The sequence below is a fragment of the Anser cygnoides genome, chromosome 2 (assembly GCF_040182565.1).
Source record: "Anser cygnoides isolate HZ-2024a breed goose chromosome 2, Taihu_goose_T2T_genome, whole genome shotgun sequence".
Classification (NCBI taxonomy): domain Eukaryota; kingdom Metazoa; phylum Chordata; class Aves; order Anseriformes; family Anatidae; genus Anser; species Anser cygnoides.
Window position 1 is genome coordinate 111,924,163 of NC_089874.1, and position 18,618 is coordinate 111,942,780.

Below are 18,618 nucleotides of genomic sequence, written 5' to 3' on the forward strand. Positions count from 1 at the left end.
CATCAGAGTTATTTTTAACATGAAATTACATAAAGCTACTGTGTTTTCAGCATCTCGCATAAACGGTAAATGTGTTCAGTCATCACACAGCCTTATCTACTAAAATATTTCAAACTCAAATATTTAACGGGATTATTGCAATCTTAAGTGTGCAGTTATGGACAGCAATGAATCACAATCTCCGTTAAAAAAAAAAAAGACTAGTTACACAGCTGTGTTTCAGACAAAGTAAAATGGCTTAATTATTATATTTCAAAATGTTATCACGAGAATATCTGTAATTTGAGATACAGCAAGCTTTCTGAGTTTAGAGAAGAAATGTCAAATTATTTGATAATTTCTCTTAGTATAATATGAAGCCAGCCCAGGTGTGATAAGCAGGTCATTCCATCCTGGTCCCAGAACATTACGCTATGTAAAAGCAACAACATCACATCTCTTGTCCATCTTCCCAAGTGCAAACAAGAATCTAACTTGCTCCTTGCAAGTCCTGATAACTGATGTTTATTACTTAGCCTTAGCATAATTTAAATAACAATTGCATTTTGGCAGCAGCTTATTTCTACTATCGCATCTTCAAAAATCTGTCCTGCTGCCTCCATCCATTTGGCAGAACTGCAAGGGAATACAAGAAGTGGGTCATCTCCCAGATAATAATCAGGATTCAACTTCTCTTTGGTTCAGAAGATGTATGTGCCCTGAAAATTTAAGCAGTATTTGTTTCTAAACATATCGCTTCCAGGGACTCAGTCCCCATTTCTCGCTTGTGCATTTTTTGTTCTTGCTTTGCTTCAGGTGATTGTGATTTCTGTGTCAGGCCAGGCTGACATGGCTAAGCATGCTGCTAGTGTCCAAGGACAAAGTCAAAATAATGTAACTCTATCTAAAAAGAAAAAAGCAACTACAGCAAGCAAGCAACATAAGGAAGGGGAGAAGAAAGGTAAGAGTGCTTTCACCTTTATGACAGCTGCTCCAATGGAAAAAAATGTTGAACATTATGCAGATAATAATGCAGATCATCACCTCACAGGCCCCAAAGAAACAAATTTACTGTATGTATGCTCTCAACTGACAAGAAATGCAAAGTACGAATTGCCAGGTTAAACCCCAGTGAGATTTAAGTCCCCATCCCACCGAGCTACCACTTCTCATCTTCGCTCACCTGACTGATAAAAGTTTTTTAAGCCATAATATTACTGCCCAATTGCTGAATGCAGAGGAAGTATTTCCTAAGCATATATACATATACAGATTGAGTTATTTTTGTCAGCTAGACATTTGACACTTTAAAAAAAATAAGCCAGGTAAATGCCGAAGTGTTTTAGAAAACCCTGACCGTATAGCTATTTGAGATCAATGAATTATTATCTCTTCATTTTATGTCCATATTGAATGTTGAAGTTGGAATTATAAGCAACCATATTTCCATCCAGTCTAGAGAAAAAGTGGAAAATGAAAAGCTCTTTGGTGATTCAGCATTTTTGTATGTTACAGATTTTTTCTCTTTGTTTAGACTCTTTTTTATATAATTGCTACTTGGACATTAATTTATTCTCCACAACTACATTTCCCTCATGTAGGGCATTTTAGCTCCAAATAAGGCTTAAATTCCAACATTATCAGAATATATATTTTATATGCTTTTGCCCAAGTATTTTTTGTTTGTACACATTTGTGTGTACAAAACAAAAAAATGTTTGTAAAAATGTTGTATCATTGCTGACAGACCGTTTTATAATCTTATTCCTCCTGTTTTGGCTCCTAAGGCAAGAAGTAGGAATTAACTGCGTTCCTTTTCCTCTCTTGCCTTGCTGCTATGGGTAACTTGGGACTTTTCTGAGCAGTTGTGTAAATGAGATGACTTATGTAAGAAACAATTATTTGTGCATGTAAATGTTTTGCAGGTTCTATCCCTTAACTTATTTAATTAGAGATCATAAATATTTGGGCTTGTTTTTGTCTCTGTGAAAAGCAGTAGCGTTTGTGATACTGAATCTCTTTAAATGGGTATAAGAAGAGGAACAGAACATAATGAGGTCATAACCAACGCTAAGCGAAAATCTAACTCTGCATTCCTCCATGTTGCCAACTATAGTCAATACAAGGGAAATTTTATTACTTCTCCTAAATCAGATTTTATTAAGCCACATGTAGATGAAATTATTGCCACAGAAGAGACACCTGACCCAAAAGGAATCTCCACAGTGGAAAAAAAAAAGGATACAAAGAGCAACCAGCACACAGCAAAGAAGACTGATGAAAAGGCTGCAGCAGCAGAAATGGTTCCTTAGCCCACAGAAAGCCTGGAAATGGGGAATGAAACCACTGGGAAAAAAAAAAGCCTCAAGTTAAATCCAATATTCTTGAATGAAGAGTATGATCTTGCTGTGATCTTACTATGTATTAATACATTTTAGCTGAGATTTCATGGGTGGTAGGCTAGCCATAGTACTTTAACACCAAAGTTTGTGTGTTTATTTTTATATGATTTGTGATACTTCATAACTTTAAATGCACAGTAGGCGTGCACTTAGGTCTCAGTATCAGAGCACTTGTTTTGCAGACCTTTCTAAGTACCTTGATAATGACCCATGTACTGGCAAGATGATTCTAATCACTAGAAAATGTATGTGATAAACAGAGGTTGTTAGAATGAATCCTGTCCAGTAAATAACTGACTTTACTGCTCTGTAAAAGAATGTCGATATCAGTTTTGTGGATCTGTTAATACTCGTAGGCCAACATAGCTTGAGGCAGGCCCCATTTACTTTCTCAAAGAAACCTTATGCATGGTTCTTTTAATGCCACGTGGGCTGCACTTTTTACCGTGACCGCTGAAGCCACAGGGAAAGATCTCCAGAAGCAGAACCATCTCCTACAGCCACAGGGAGGCCACAGGTAGGTTTTCATTCAGTGCAGGTTTCTCTCATCCACACGTCTTTCATCAGATGGATGATGTTTGGTATTTCTTACCACCGAGACTCACATGACTGCTTTCCAGTCCTTTCCACTTCCTTAATTCCCTCCCCGCCTTGGTGAGGTACTGTGGATATAGCACTAACCCATAAAGCATCAACTGCCCCGAATGCTCATTTCTCTACACCATTTTTGCTACTGCAATCATATTTCTGCTTCCAAAGCCTGCCGGACCCACTGTCCTCCTTCCCCTCAGTGACTCAGCCCAACACCAAAGCAGTTAAATACCTCTTCTTCCCCTCACTGGGATCAGGCCCACTGGCTTCCTATGAATCACAGGAGTGTAGCTACACATAAGCCTACATATATATAGCCCACACAGCCTTCGTGTATGGCTACACATAAACCAAGAATCTCTGCTTTAAGTCATTACTGTGTTCATTCACACATTTATGTAGTGAGGATGTAAGAAAACACAACCTGTTTGTGGATGCTTAGATATGTTGGAGGACGAAGAGTTCAAGCTGAAAGATCAATAAAGCAAAGGTCAGAATTTCCTCTGTTAATATGCAAGCTGAATTCAACTTCTAAGTAACCAGAAATTATTAAGTACAAGAAATAAAAATATTTTAATTACTAGGAAAATATTTTTATTGATTCCAGTTCTTGGAAGGCTCAGTCATATTATATCGGCTTTCTCCAGATGTATTACTGATGAAAGGTTACTAAACCCTGGTGACACTTCTAGGGCGTTAGATCTACGACAAAAGTGGATATACTGAAAACATAAGAAATATCAGTTTCTAACTATCAGTTTCTAATCCATCTTCATAGAATTGTTAGGGTGAAAAAACAAAGAATCTTATATTGGCTTAAATATTGACTGCTACCCCCTCCCCCAAAAAAAAGAAAAAAAAAAGAAAAGAAAAAAAAAGTAGTAGAAACTTAAAATACAGTACAATTAAAATCATCCTACTAGACTTAGCTACTCTTTGACACAGAGCTTGATTCGGTATTACATTGCATCTTCTTCTTTATCTGTATATCATAGTTTAAATGAGCAGAAAAGTGGAGCACAGCAGGGAACTACCCAAGTGTAGGTCTCGTACAGGAAGGAGCATTTCTAAGCTAGGAGCTGTTTTAAATGAGAACCTTAGTGCATGTAGGTGCTCATGCAATTGTTACAGAAATTGATAAATATCTACAGATGCATGATTACATCACTCTGCCAGAGAGTTACAGTCTGGCCTTTCAAAATGTTCCACAGCTGCAGGTTGTTTCACACGGCTCTTAACTCTCTTTGCCGTGGTTATTATTTCAACCTGATTTACCTCGCTAAAAATCCATCACTTCTTACAGTCCTTTTGGGTTGCAAGTCTGTCTCTCTCTCGCGCAGACATCAATGGCAGCGTGTAAGTTATAAATAGAACAGATTCCACCACTCAGAGCCTGATCCAATTCCTGCAAAATGCCAGGGCTTTTTTAACGTGTTTTAATGGAAAACAAGCCAGAACTTGGAAGAACACTCAAACAGTCCCAAACCTCAGATAATGAAGCCCACTTTACTCCCTGTGAAGCCAATGGTGGAGCTTTTTGCTCTTATTTTAGCAGAATAAGGTCCTAGCTTTTTTTTGAAAGAAAAATCAAAATTCTTCTGATATTTTAATTTTTTTTTTTACTCTAAATAAAAATGGCTGAGAGCATGGCTTAATTTTTATTTTTTTATTTTTTTTATTTTTTAATTTTAATTTTTAATTTGGATGGTTCCTCAAAAAGCTGGAAATGCAGTCACAGCAATATTGTCCTACTGGAAACTATTTTCTAGCCAGAAATATAGTGTTGTTATGTGTGGTAATTGAAACACATAAATAAACATTGCGAAGGTTAAAACAAACAAACAAAACATACTTTAAAATCTTCATGTTTATTATTTAAGCTGTAGATGTTCACAAATGTAAACAAAACATTGGTATTAATCAAATATTAATATTAAATATTAACAGAATTGTTGAGTATATGCTTGATGAAATTTTTCTTGCAACCTAAGTGTACAATTTACATTCTATTCTCCTTGATAATTATGAAAATTGTTTCAATCTCTGTCCCTTACGTACTATAGAATGCATATAATTTCTGAAGCAACAGAATTGCCTATCAAACACACAGAACCGTTTGACTTTATTTAAAATCAGACACTGGCTGCAATATTTAACTGAAGTCCCACTTCTGGATCAAGTATTGTCACCTGTATATTCCATTCCAGCACTCTGGAATATATTGGAATACTAGAACATACTCTGGAATACCCTTTATATTCCAATTGAGAAGTATATTATAAATTAATATTTTTGCATTATTACAACTGTATTTAAGTGTGGGAAAGTGTTGTACATAAGCTGTATTATCTAATTGCCTTCCAAAATTATAAAGTGTGTATTTTAAAGCTTAAAGATGTGAAAAACAGGCTTTGTGTAGCACTGGAGTAAAAGCATCGTGATTCCGTGTGTCCCTGAGTCCTTGTGAGAATTATTTCTGGATTTGTTGCCAGTTATTGAGGAAGTCAATGGCCTGAGACTGATAAACCATATTTTGTTAATATATAAAGCAGTAATATTTGAGGCAGCTAACTGCAAAGTGAGATCATCCTTAAACTAATTAGCCTAGGGTGGACCTCCGCTCTGTATCTTTGGAAATAAATATAAAGGGAATGCATGAACAATATTTCATTTAAACTGCACTTGCACAGACTGGACACCTGCAACAAATTTTTCCATGCAGCAAGTTTTCCAGTGTTGCTGAAAGGACAGTAAGTTTTAAGAACTGAAGCAAAATGTTGGCCAGAGAAAAGGGCAACAAAAGCTGTAAAGTGAAAAACATTACAGAAAATCTGTTCCACAAGGGCTTCTGGAGATGAAGATGAGAGGGACAGTGAGGGGAAGAGACTGATAGCAAGGAGAGGAAGGAAAGCACCAGATTCAGCTGCAACTGCATTCTGCTGACTTTTCTCCTCGTCTCACTTCCTATTTCATTTTGCGGGATGTCTTTCCTGTAATCTTTCTCCTTCCGCACATTTTCAAATGCAACATCTTTCCTCTTTTCTTTCCCCAACTTTCATCTCCTACCACCCACCCTATCTGCTACAGTCAGTTCCATTTACTATTCCATCACTCACGCTAACAGCAGTAGAATACAAACTCCTACTTAATTAGGCTGTGATTTTAGCCCAGATAAGGATATCTACCATGTCCATATCAGAAGATGGTTTATGAAACACCTGCCAATGATTGACAAAGAATGGAGAAATGTTGCTCACGTGAGACTTGAGCTGATTGTGCTGACTGAGCCAAAGAGCCCAAACCAGCAAACAAGCCCATCAACTGCAGTGGGACTACTGGTGTGATTAAACATCTGGTGGCTCAGGTGGCTGGTAGAGGAGCCCTGATGGGGAAAAATAACAGCAGCGTTTGTGGTGAAATGGCAAAATAAGCATAAATGAGGTGGCGTGTCTGTCATGGCCTGGAGGCCCTGGTTTAACCACTGGTGAGTTATGGTTGAACAAGGATTGCAAATCACACAGAGATACAGATATAGAGAGATCCTATCTACACCAGTACGTGTGTAGCCCCATGCAGCCAGAACGGAAACAAATCTCTCTTAATACAGCTGCAGAAAATGAAAGCCATCTTTACAGCTTGATTTTAATTTTCTGTGTTTAAGCGCAAAAGAGTGGAGAACATAAAAGGAGAATAATGAAGGCTGTCTACTTCAGACCTTCTGGTTGTCTGGAGATGATAATTTTGGAATGGAAAAGATTACCTAAGGGGAAAACATTGTGTTTTTGAATGAATACCCCTTTAATCAGAAGCTCCTTCTCCAGGTCTGAAATACAAAAGCATGACTTACCAATTTGCTACCCCTTTTCAAGTCAAGATTTTTCTGTCAGCTAAGAAGCTGGCATGCTTTTGAATTAAGCTTAATTTTATAATAGGATCTGGCTTAAATCTGATATTTGAGGACATACGATAAATTTATCCCCCTACCTCTTACCTCCCTGCAAACTGTCCTGGCTGGTGTTGGAAAGGAGAACCCCCTCAGCTGAGAAATCACTTGGTGTTATGACTGGCAAAGATAAGATCATGGAAACACATATGAAAATATTGTTTGAGCAACTTCTGATGCAGTTACCCTCAGAAACTGAGGAACTAACGTGCCAAATAAGGAACACAGTAAAGAAGGGAAATGCCCTATTATGAATGCTTTGCCTTTTTTGCTGAAGCACAGACTATGTGTTCGTGGCAGATGTTATGCTAAGATGGCTAGGTTATTATGACTCTATTATAAAATGGGAGGCATCCTTAGAAAACTGCTGCAGCTGGAACATGCTTGCACTGAAGGGTGGAAAATTGCTCCATTAATCTGTGTTGCGTCCTCATACCCAGCGCCCTAGAAAGTGTTCCAAAGCTGACTCTGAATTTACAACATAATCAAAATGGACAGGTGTGAAATCTGACCTTCCGTACTTTTTACCTATGTATAATATATTGTCACTCTATCCATGTAACTCAGTGTTTGCGTCCTCTTCCAAGGACTGTTTGCTTTGAAAAAACGCACCGCATGTATTGCGGGGATAGACATTTTAGCTCCATGCTCGAAGGGATTTAAATATATTATTTGCAAATAAGCAAACTTTCTATAATTTTTTATGCAGCTTGCACCAGGACGTACAGATGAATAAAAGAACCTTCTTATCTGTTTGTAGGACTGGTACAAAAGATTTTTGAGGAGGCTCTGTCAGCTGCACTGAATGGGTTGTTAATCAGCCTGATTTCTTATGTGACAGCCATACAGAACATATGTGAGAGCCCAGAATGGCTCCAACACCAAGGTGGGAGCAAAGCAGAAATCTAATCAACGGACTAACAGATGAAAAAGCCATTGGTAAACAAATAAAAAGTACACTAAAATAAAGAGGCAACGATGGATAGTGATAACACTAAAATCATTTGGAAGACCTGAGCTTTATTTCCAACCATGCTACTTCTCTCTTCTCTTGTTTATACTGCAGATTGTTTGGGGTGAGATTATCCTGTTTTAGTACAGTTTTGGGTGAGATTACCCTGTTTTAGTATGTGTATCAGTACCAACTGGGCCTCGGGGCAATACTTGGAATCATAATCATACCTAATCAAGGCAACTTCACTGAACAGCAGCGTAAATGACAAAATAAATGGGCCAAGCAGCTGCGGACCTGAAATACACACCTGTCCTGCTGGACACGGTTGGCTTTGGCAATTTTGTGCTGCCGTGAATAACTAAATAAGCCACCTGCAGCCCACCCCAGGTACCACGCCGCCTTTCCACAGAGGGATGCAGCGGGAGATGCGCGAAGGTACCAACACCCCCCCACACACACAAAAGCCGTGTTTCTCGTGAAACAACCCCCTGTCACGAGGGGCCAGCAGCGGGACACGGCGGTCAAAGAGCCTGAGGAACGTGTAGGAGGAACGAGAGGCTCTGGGGCACGCCGAGTGAGGGACTCTGCCCGTCACAGCGCCCGCCCGTCGGGGCACGCAACATGGCGGCGCTCCCCCCCCCCCCCCCAGCGCTGAGGCAACGGCCGCCGCGCAACCGCCGCCGGCCCCTCCCACCCCCGCGCGGTCACGTGACCCCCGCGGCGAGGCGGGGCCGCGCCGCTGAGGTGGCGCGCGCTCCCCCCCCAGCTTCGCCACAGCGACCGAGCGAGCACGCGCACGGGCGTGCACGCGCTGCGCCAACCGCCTCAACCGCCGCCCGGCGCCGCTTTCACCCCCCCCCCCCCCCCTCGTCCTCCTCCTCCTCCTCCTCCTCCTCCTCCTCCTCCTCCTCCTCCTCCTGCGGTGCCGACCGCCGCCGGCCCCGTTGAGGTAAGCGGGGAAGGGGGGAACGTGAGGCGCTGAGGGGACGCGGGCGGGGAAGGGGGGGGGGGGGGGGGGTGTTCTACTCCCCCCTTTTTATTTTTATTTTTTTTTTAATTTAATTTTCCTGTCCGTCGCTTCTGGTGGAGGGGAGGGTGAAGTTTTACCGGCTGGAAGTAGGCTGCCGGCTTTGTGTGCGCGGTGGAGTTTCAGCCCGGTGCCCATCGCGGTTATTGTGTGGGGGCTGAGCTCCTTCCTCTCGTCCAGCGGTGACTGGGTACGTGCTGGAGGCAGCGGGGGCTCGGAGCTGAGCTAGGCGGTGTGCTGCTTGAACGTAGTGCGTTGTCATCCAGAAGACCGATGTGGTGAACGTAATTCTCTCGTGCATCGGTGCCTAATCTTTTGGGAACAGTATTCCAAAGCTGTCGTGAGAAAGGATTTGTTAGCCCATAATGGTATATGGCATTGTTTAGGATCATGTCGGAGGGGAGGAAGATGACAGACAGTCCTACAGATCATAGAATCAGTGAGGCTGGAAAGGATCACCAACGTATCTGGTCCAACCATCCCCCTCCCACCAATCTCTCTCTCTCCAATTTTGAATACTGAGCACTTAATGTTTGAAAAATATGTTGGAAAGGGAGTTGTGGGGAACTGGGGGTCGGCCTCTTCTCACAGACAGCCAGTGATAGGCCTAGAAGGAATGGCCTCAAGTTGTGCCAGGGGAGGTTCAGGTTGGAAATGAGGAGACATTTCTCTTCAGAAAGAGCAGTTGGAACGGTTGCCCAGGGAGGTGGTGGCATCACCGTCCCTGGGGGTGTTCAAGGAAAGGTTGGACCTGGTGCTTGGGGACGTGGTTTAGTGGGTGACGTTGGTGGTAGGGGGATGGTTGGACCAGATGATCTTGGAGGTCTTTTCCAACCTTAATGATTCTATGATTTTAAGAGGGAAAATGAGTGGGTTTGTTTGTGTTTTAAGGATGTACAGGTATTCATTAGTTAAGATGAAAAAATCTTAAGTCCCTGCGTGACTTCAGTTTGTGTCACTGAAAGTGTGGGCCTGGCAATCCCACACATACGTATGTACGTACATGACTGTGGTCTGTATGCATACTAGGCAGCTAGCTCCAGCCACAGCTGTCAGTTCTCTCCTAGCCCCTGCTCTAGGCTTTTTGCATCCCAGAACATACAGGAATGTAAACAATTCTACTGTCTCTTAGAAAAAACATCAAGGAAATCCTGTTTTATTGGAGTAAGCGAGTGTTTGGTGAGATGTCCTTTAAAAACATCACTGTTATATGGTAGAATAACAGAACTGAGAAGCTGATGTTAAGAAGTTTCTAAATAAACTCAGGATGTTGGGGAGTTTGAAATGCTCCATTATGTGGCGTTATTCATACTACAGTAAGAATAGGTAGTGCTGAAAGGCTGTAGTAAGCAATTACAGTATTAATCGTTAAGCTCATAGCCTAACTTTTCAGTTATCAAAATATTTGTTTATTTCAATGGCCTGTAAAAAAAAAAAAAAAAAAAAAAGTGGTGTTTGAACACGTCTTATTCTCGGAACTTAATGCTTTGGATTGTTAGAAAATTAAGTTACTTGTTTGTTATTCTGTACTAGTCAAACATACATCCGAAATATTGTTGTATTGCAGTGCAGAGAACTTTGCCCTTTTTCCCTACCTGCAGCATTTCTTCCCACTTGTGTAAGGCCGTGATCGGTTATGGGGAAATGTAAGCTGTGCTTCTTGCACTTGACACCTCCTTATGTATCTGAAGCCCAGAGGCTGCACACAGGAGCCGTTCTTTGCGCTACATGCTTTTTTTATGTCTCTGTCTCTGAGAAATTGCCGTCTAGTTCAGATAAAGCTGAAAAGATTTTGTTCCAAGTCACACTGGGAACTTTGATAAAAGCTAAAGATTAAATTAGTTGCATTTGGTATTGTGTTTTTTTTCTCCTCGAAGATTCTTACGTAGCTAAAACTCCAGAATTTTCTTCTTTTTCTTTTTTTTAAAAAAGAAGTTAAATGAAAGGTTGCAACCTGTAGGAGACCAGGGAGTCAGTTCTTCAGTGTCTTTGTGTGTGAGCATCAAGTATCTGAGCTGAATTATAACACTGCTATTTCTGCTTTTAGTAAAATAGATTTGGCTTCTACATGGAGTAACTTCTAATCACTGTTTGTCGTGAATTGCAAACACCTGATATGTAACTGTCTGAAAGAGATGAAAGGATAGCTTCTGGTGTGAGATCTGGTGCTGCAAGTTAAATATATCCACAGTGAAAAAGCTTTCAGGTTTATACAAACCAGTGAGTGGTACGTTTGTGATCAAATTTCACTCTAAAATACATGCTTTAGATGTGTTCCTGCAATACTGGGCAAATTCTAAGAATGGAACAAAGTAGCATGCTGTATCCCAATGACTTTTAGATCTTGCAGTGCTGATCAGAAGTACTTTCATGAACTTCTGATCTCACTGCTCTCTGCAGCTTCCTGGGGAGGGGACATGCAGAGGAAGGTCTCTGCTCCTGGTAACCGACGTCAGGACGCACAGGAACGGCACAGAGCTGTGCCCAGGGAGGTTCAGACGGGACATCGGGAAACATTTAGTTACCTTCGGGGTGGTCAGACTCTGGAACAGGCTTCCTAGCGAGGTGGTTGATGCCACATGCATGTCAGTGTTCAAGAGGCATTTGGACAATGCTTTCAGCAATATGCTTTTTAACTTTTGGTTGGCCATGAGAGGTCAGGCAGTTGGACTGGCTGATCGCCCCCATCCCTGGAGGTGTTCAAGGCAGGGTTGGATGAACCTGATCTAGGGGGTGGCATCCCTGCCCATGGCAGGGGGCTGGAACTGGGTGATCTTTAAGGCCCTGTCCAACCCAAGCCGCCCTATGATCGCTGAAGGTCCCTTCCAACTGAACTACTCTAACAAGTCACTGAACGTACATTTTAAAGCTCTACAGTAACACAAAAGTGTCATTTCTGTAAATACCTCTGTAGGTAAGCAGAGTTTAAAGAATTATAAATAAAATAACTTACTTCAAGCATAGAAAAATGCTGCTGCTGCAAAGAATGTTTTGCTTTAAAATGAGCTTTTACTCTGCCTAGCTGCCCTCTCTCCTTTGTCACAAGCATTCAGGTATATCGTAACTTCAGGGCTTGTGTTTCTGTTGGTGTTGCCAGGCTGGTTTGATACACAGCTGTCGTGCCAAGTCAGGCCTGAATATAAAGACACTGGAGGACAGAGCTTATCCATGCTTTTGGGGGATTAACGTTTCTTCTTTTAATAAGAATTTAATGTTTTCTTGTGTCTATGTTTCAAGGGAATTTCAAATTAAAGGATGCTAGCTTGCCCTTGTTAAGTATTTTGTTGTTATCAGTGTCTTTCAGCTTTGCAGTAATGTCACTTGACAACATGCAACCACAAGTTGTCCCGAGTCATTCAGTGCTTTTCCCAAAACTAAGGGAGATCTCATCACTGCAGTCTTTATCGAGTGAACAGATAAGAATTTTAACTGAGCAATTAGCATTTTGGATAAAGAGATGGACTGAAGTTCAATACCAGAAATCCAAATACATTAATAATAGAAAAGTCTCCAGTGTACCACGTGGCATTTCTGTGTTGGTCACTGTGGCTGAAGTGAACACGTGCTAAACCAGTCGTAGGCCATGTCTTTAGATGTACTAGTCTTTTCAGCTGCGTAACTGTCTCCTCAGGAAATACAGGTTTTTTGGCTTGATGGTTATGACAGGCCTTTTAAAGGATACACGTAGAGGACTCTTTGCAAAGTTCTTGCAAAGAAGAGCTTTGAATAATAAATTGTAGCTGAGATTACATTACAGATGGAAGAAATTCTCACTTGCTTAACTATAGAATTTAGTGTGTTCTGTGAACTAAAATAGTGATTTTTTTAAAATAAATTCTTAGTCTTAAAGACTTTTATTCCTCAAATGAAGTGTGTATGTTAACAGCAACAAGGAATCTGTAGGGCTGCTTTGCAGGTTTGTCATGTCTCGTATATATGGTACAGGCTTGCTGTTATAAGCTAAGGGTGAAGAGAAGTATCCTCCAGACCGATGTGTGATCTCTGTTCATTAAAACTTAATAATGTTGGTAGATTGCGTTTGGTGAATGAGTAAGCATATGCTGCTTTGCTCAGCTATATCAAATTTTCCCCTTCCCAACATCTGATGCTGTGCATACCTTTGGGTGGGAATTCAGCATTTTTACCTATTTTTCTAATAAAATAGCAAAGTCTTATGTGCAAATTCAATGTATAGATGCCTTGCTATTTTGATATGAGTGCATCAACTCAAGCAAGGCTATGGAGAGTTTAGCAAGTAAAAGAGGTTTCTTGTTTGCTTATATATACTATGTTTTGAACTTCTTGGGTATTTCAGGTATTTGTTTCTCAGAATAAGTACATTTCTGTTTGTCCCTGTCAACCTAAAAATATGTGCTAGTCTCAGACCTTATACTCATGTATCCATCCTAAAGGTAACTAAATAATTTACTGTTAATAGATAGGATGCTTTTCTTGCTTAAATACACATGCTTTGATTTTGAGATAGGGAAGGTTGGAGGAAAGTGTAAATACACCTGAGGCAGATCAGTGTATGGAGAGACTTCTTGGGCAGTGGAAAAAATAGACAGGTAATGGGTTGTTTGTAGGGGAAATGCTTAGTGCTTTCTAGAAACATTCAGGAAAAGCTTCATCTGGCTGCTTCTCTCGTGTCATGCAAAATGAGATTCAGACATTTTGGTTACTGTGGCGTGTATCTAGAGATAAGTGCGACCAAGGGTGATGCAGCGGTGGAACAGTCTGTGCTGCTGGAAATAGATTGTCTGCCAAGCGGGGCAGACGCTTGGGTGCGATATGCCCATGCAGATTTTGCAAGGGTGCTGTCTGCACTAGCCAGCTATTTCTTTTCAGTACCTTGAAAGAAGCTATTGTCTTCACATACATCATTTGGTTTGTGAATGTAACAAGTTTTTGGTTGAACTGATCATTTCATCAATAAAACGTGCTTTAAGAGCTCTTGAAGTATTCTTTCTTCTCCCTCTGAAGTTCCTTTGTAAACAGAAAAAAAAAATTAAGAAAATTGAAGACAGGGCTCAAGTTAATGAAGGAAGGATGCCATAATACTGGAATCAGATGATTCATAGCAAGTCATTCAGATATAAGTGGTGACACATTACAAAAGGGACATGCCTATGCAAAGTGGATTTTCTTTCTTGATACTTTTTTCTTCCTGAAATCAAAAAAATACTGAAGCTGCACTGACGAATCATGTCCTTTGAATGTCTAACTGCCAGGAGATCCTGCGGAAACGGAGTTTGCTATCTTGCATTCCAGATGGAAAACTAGACATTTGATTTTATTCATTTTTAATCACTGCTTTAGGGGACAGTGCATTGCTTGTTGCTTTTGTATCACTGGTGTTTCTCTACAATCTGTTAACTCCTTGGATTCTTGTATCATCCTATTATTACTTGTGATAAGTGTTTTTTTCATTATTTTAATACTTATATTTTGGACAGCTGGAAATTTTAGGCAAATCAGGTAACGTTGCCTTTTATTTTTCTGGCATTTTTGAGCAGAACTTGATTTTTATTCACAACAAAATTCACCAAGGTGGAAAAATATCATTCTCACTATATGCTAGGCACGTTTAGCCTTTATATGGAAAACCGTAGCAGGTATTTTATTTTTTATTATCTAGTTTCAATTCTAGTAAATTTTTCCCCTCTAGTAGAGGAAAATCTCTAGTTGTTTTCTCTGGGAAAAAACCATCTCTTTTAGAAGGGATTGAAGGCAGATGGTCTTCGTTCAGTATATCTTCTGTAATTCATGTGTAAATATATTTTCATTTGGCACAGTTATTAGTTTTTATATTAGGTTTAAAAGTCCATAATGAGAACGGATAGACTTTTTGCAGTTAAAAGTAACAACGATGCTGCACTGAATGTATTTTACCTCAAGCAGGAATGAGCAGAGCTTAATATCCAGGTTTGGTAAGCAAATGCTTCAGTGCAGGGCTGCAGTTGAGATCTCAGGCGCAGCAAAGCATTCTCAGTCACAGTCTGATTTTCGTAATATCTACAAGAGAATTGGGAACTCGTCCACTTTGTTTGCACCCTATAGCCAAAGCATTACCAGTGCATGAAAATAAAGTGGGTTGGAATTCAGGATTCAGAGTTGGGCCTTAGGGAGAAAGGACCTTTTCCCATGTCAGGATGAGGTGTGAGGCTAAGAGCTGTGGTGCTTAAGACTTGGCTAATGGTAAGTAAAAGGATTTGGGGGCAGGATGGAGACAGGGAACATGGACAAAGACAGGTTGTCCCGTACTTGCTGTATGTATAATGATTCCTTAGAGAAGGATACACTTGTCTCAATCGCTTGTCTCAGCAAATTTACCCAGATCCGTGAGTGACTTGTGATTGTGTTCTCGTAGAAGCTCCTGCCAGCAGGATTTCTGCTTGCTTCCTTCTCTCAAGACCTTAGAACAACATGTACTGAGGAGAGCTGGGGAAAAGTCCTAGAGCTGTGTTCTGGCCTTGCTGCTTCTACAGTTCCTGTTCAGTGCAATCAAATCACTGAGATGTAATTTTCAGTGCCAATCAGACTTCTTGTTTGTTTGTTTTGCAATGATCACCTGGGATATGTCAATATAGCACGTGGAAGAAATGTTTTGAATATACCTCTTTGAGGTAAATAATAACATTGGGAAACTGCACAGTAAAGTTTTAACTTTAAAAAAAATAAAATCTGTGGTTTTAATTCTTAATCTCCTGGACTTAGTTTTCCATTCCATAGTTGAAAAAAAATAAGCCTGCATCTCTGGGATGCTTTAAAACTAAATTAATAGAGCCAAATGTATTATGACAGTTACTACAAAAAAAGTACCATTTAAAAATGGAATTGTATTTCCATCAGGAAGCACGAATGAGCAATGGGGTAAGATGTGGAGATCCACAAAGAGCGGGGAAGAAAACAAATACAGTGTGCTGACTGATCTTTGTCAGCAATATTCACTGGCGTGAGTCTAATTAAAAAACTCGTATGTGCTTTCTGAGGCTGAACCACAACAAAATCTACCCCATAGCAAAGAGCTGGTTTAAGCTGACAAATATTGCTTCTAATGCTTTCCAAATTTTGTCTATTTGCTTTTCAAAACTGAAGCTAATTTTCTTGTATGAATTGTAAGTAAATAACATTGTAGTTAAAAACAAACTTACTCAGAGGGAATGACATCTAATTTAACTTATTAATATTGTGAAATAAAAGACAGAGAGGCTTCCTAAACACGCAGAGCTTATTACCTAAGCCTTGCCTCGCTACCTGCATTTAAAAAAATAAAGCAGTGACTGCAGCGTGATCTGCATTCTGGAAAAGCTGTTTTCTAAATCACTTCTAAAAGCTTTGAAGAAAATTAATGCTAATCTGAAATACTGAACAGTTCTAAAATAAAACAGATATAACAAAATAGCTTTGATTGTTGTGTGTCCAAAGTCAAAAGTGCTTGAAGAGAAGCACTGTTTTAGAAAGCTGGCTTTTGTTCTGCTCATAAACTTGTTTCTTAATGTATTTAAATGGAACACACGTGATAAAGGAGTGATGAACAAGCAGATGAAAATTGAGTGTATCCTAGTAATTCCTAATATCCTTTGAAAACCCTCGTCAGATCTGCTAACAAAACCAGTAATCTATCTTGTGAAGTCCCATTAAATGTGAGTTTATTCAGTATATAGAAAAGGACCCAGAGATGGGAGCAGCTTATTGCAACCTTACTGCAGTTGTAGCAATCCTACCACTCAATGCACGAGTATGTCATCAAGTCTGATAATTTTGGCCTCGGGTGTAGTTCCTGAATTCTTTTAGAAATGCGGGAGTGATTTGGTTGCATCCAGTATAGTTATTCGTTGTCCCTGCATCAGAGTTTAACACATCAATTTAAAAAACATGGAGGAGGAGAGAGTGAAGTTGGTAGTAGAATCTGAGATGGTCTTTGAGCTTGCAATTCAAGTAGTCCTACACATTTTTCTGTAGCAGGCACAGATTAACAACATGGGGGTTGAGGGGTGGGAGAAAAACATTAATGGTCCCCAGGAACGTGTCTCCCATCCCCAGATCACAGGGATAGAATTGTTTCCTTGTCCTTCTCCACTTCCTCACTTAGCCAGGATATGATTTAGAGAAGAAATGACACAAAATTCAAAATTCCTCAGAACAAAACATTATCAGAACAAAAAATCTTTTTCTTAGTCATGGAGTATACAGCAAGCTTGTATGTGTTGTCCACACATGCAAGTTATACTGCTTTAACAATTCTGTTTCAATAAAGTAGGAATGTTTCCACAGGAGGAAATAATGTTTATTTTGACGTACCTTTTTTTTGGTATGGTTTGGTATAAGCTTGATACCAGGTCAGTTGTCTATTTACTATTACAATGCTATTTCAAAAAGGGGGAAAACATTCCACAAATACCAGCTGTCATCATATTTGTCCGATAACCTTGAATAGGCAGCCCGGTGAAGCCATCAGTGGGGGAACACGCCCTTGGAGGGGCAACTGGTGTTCTTGAACACCGTGTGCAGCAGCCTGGGCTCGAACTTGGAATGCTGCCACAGGTGGTAAAGTCATAACAGTGGGCAAAAAGTCTCCAAGTGAGCCAATGCAGACTTTGCTTAAGAATCATTAACCAAATCCCTGTTTCTTTTCATGGGAGCTTCAGCTACAGCCATGTGACGCAACGTAACGCAAGATCAGTACCTATCAGAGCAAACATATGGCAAAGTCTGTCCGTGTTAGTGCTTATCTCAAAGAGTGCAAGGGGGCTGCGACATTTCAAGCAAAGCCTATTGGTGAGGGAGTTTCTATGTGAGGTTTCTTAAAGAAGTGCTTCCTTTTTAATCTTGGTCTTGTGTGGGAAAGTACACTGAACGTTTTCCTCAAAGAGACCAAAAGTTTCGCATAGCTCTTCTACCCCTCTATGGAAGTAGAAGAAATGCTGATCCAACGTTCTGCTATGGCTGTGAACTTTGCGTTTACTTGTACTTTGGAAAGTTAGTTTGCTGTTTTCTGAGATGAATTTCTCAGAAAAGTATGATTTTGAAGATAACTTCAATAGAAATGTTGCTGCTGCCCATGGAAGGGTTCCTTCTGGAATCTTGGTGAGTTTGACATTTATTGCTAATTATGGGTTCCTATAGCATAATTAGCTACAAAATCACCTGCTTGTATCTTTCTGTGTGGAAGACTTAAGGTGGTCGACAGATTTGCTTGGTTTCCCCACTTTTGTTCCATAAGTGCTCTGTGTAGTACTAGGAACAGTCCAAAACCACAATTAAAATTTTACTTTTAGGAGGAAAGTTGGGTTTGTTCTGGTTGTTTGCTTGTTTTTGCCAAGTAGACCTTGTGCTACAGTGGTTGTTTTGTATGGTCTCAAAAAGTTTTTCCTCTGGTTAGGTAAAGCGCCTGTCTCGTAAATATATATGCATGCAAACATAGGCAAGGTGAGATAAACTGGGGGAAGCCAGTGCTATGCTTGATTTTTATTTTGCTTTTCTACCTAATCTCTTGAAATACATGCAACTTCTTTACTGTTTACGTCATTGCTATCTTTTAATCCTCTAGCTGCAGCTCAAAATAAATGGGATATAAGAATATCTACTCTCTTATAGGCTAAAATCTACATTTAATTAACTGTTTTTTTGCTCTGATAGTTAAAATTCATACCCTCTAAAGCTGTGTCTCTCTAGGGCAATCTGATAACTGTCTCTGAGTAACTTGCACTCTTCTTTT

At 40.1% G+C, this 18,618-nt stretch overlaps 1 protein-coding gene across 2 annotated transcripts in view; it reads left to right on the forward strand.

Annotated features, from left to right (window-relative positions):
- Window positions 1-8,661: 8,661 nt before the first annotated feature.
- LPIN2 (lipin 2) overlaps window positions 8,662-18,618 on the forward strand; it is a 46,626-nt gene continuing 36,669 nt past the window's right edge. The window contains exon 1 of one of the 2 annotated variants that reach the window (XM_066992825.1): window positions 8,662-8,819. Coding sequence is in view for 1 of the 2 variants with exons in the window: in XM_013179405.3 (XP_013034859.2) it covers window positions 17,901-17,987 (87 nt within the window). In the remaining variant the exon portion in view is untranslated. Of the gene's footprint in view, window positions 8,820-17,658; window positions 17,988-18,618 lie in introns of those variants that run through there. The other variant, XM_013179405.3, reaches the window with a different exon arrangement.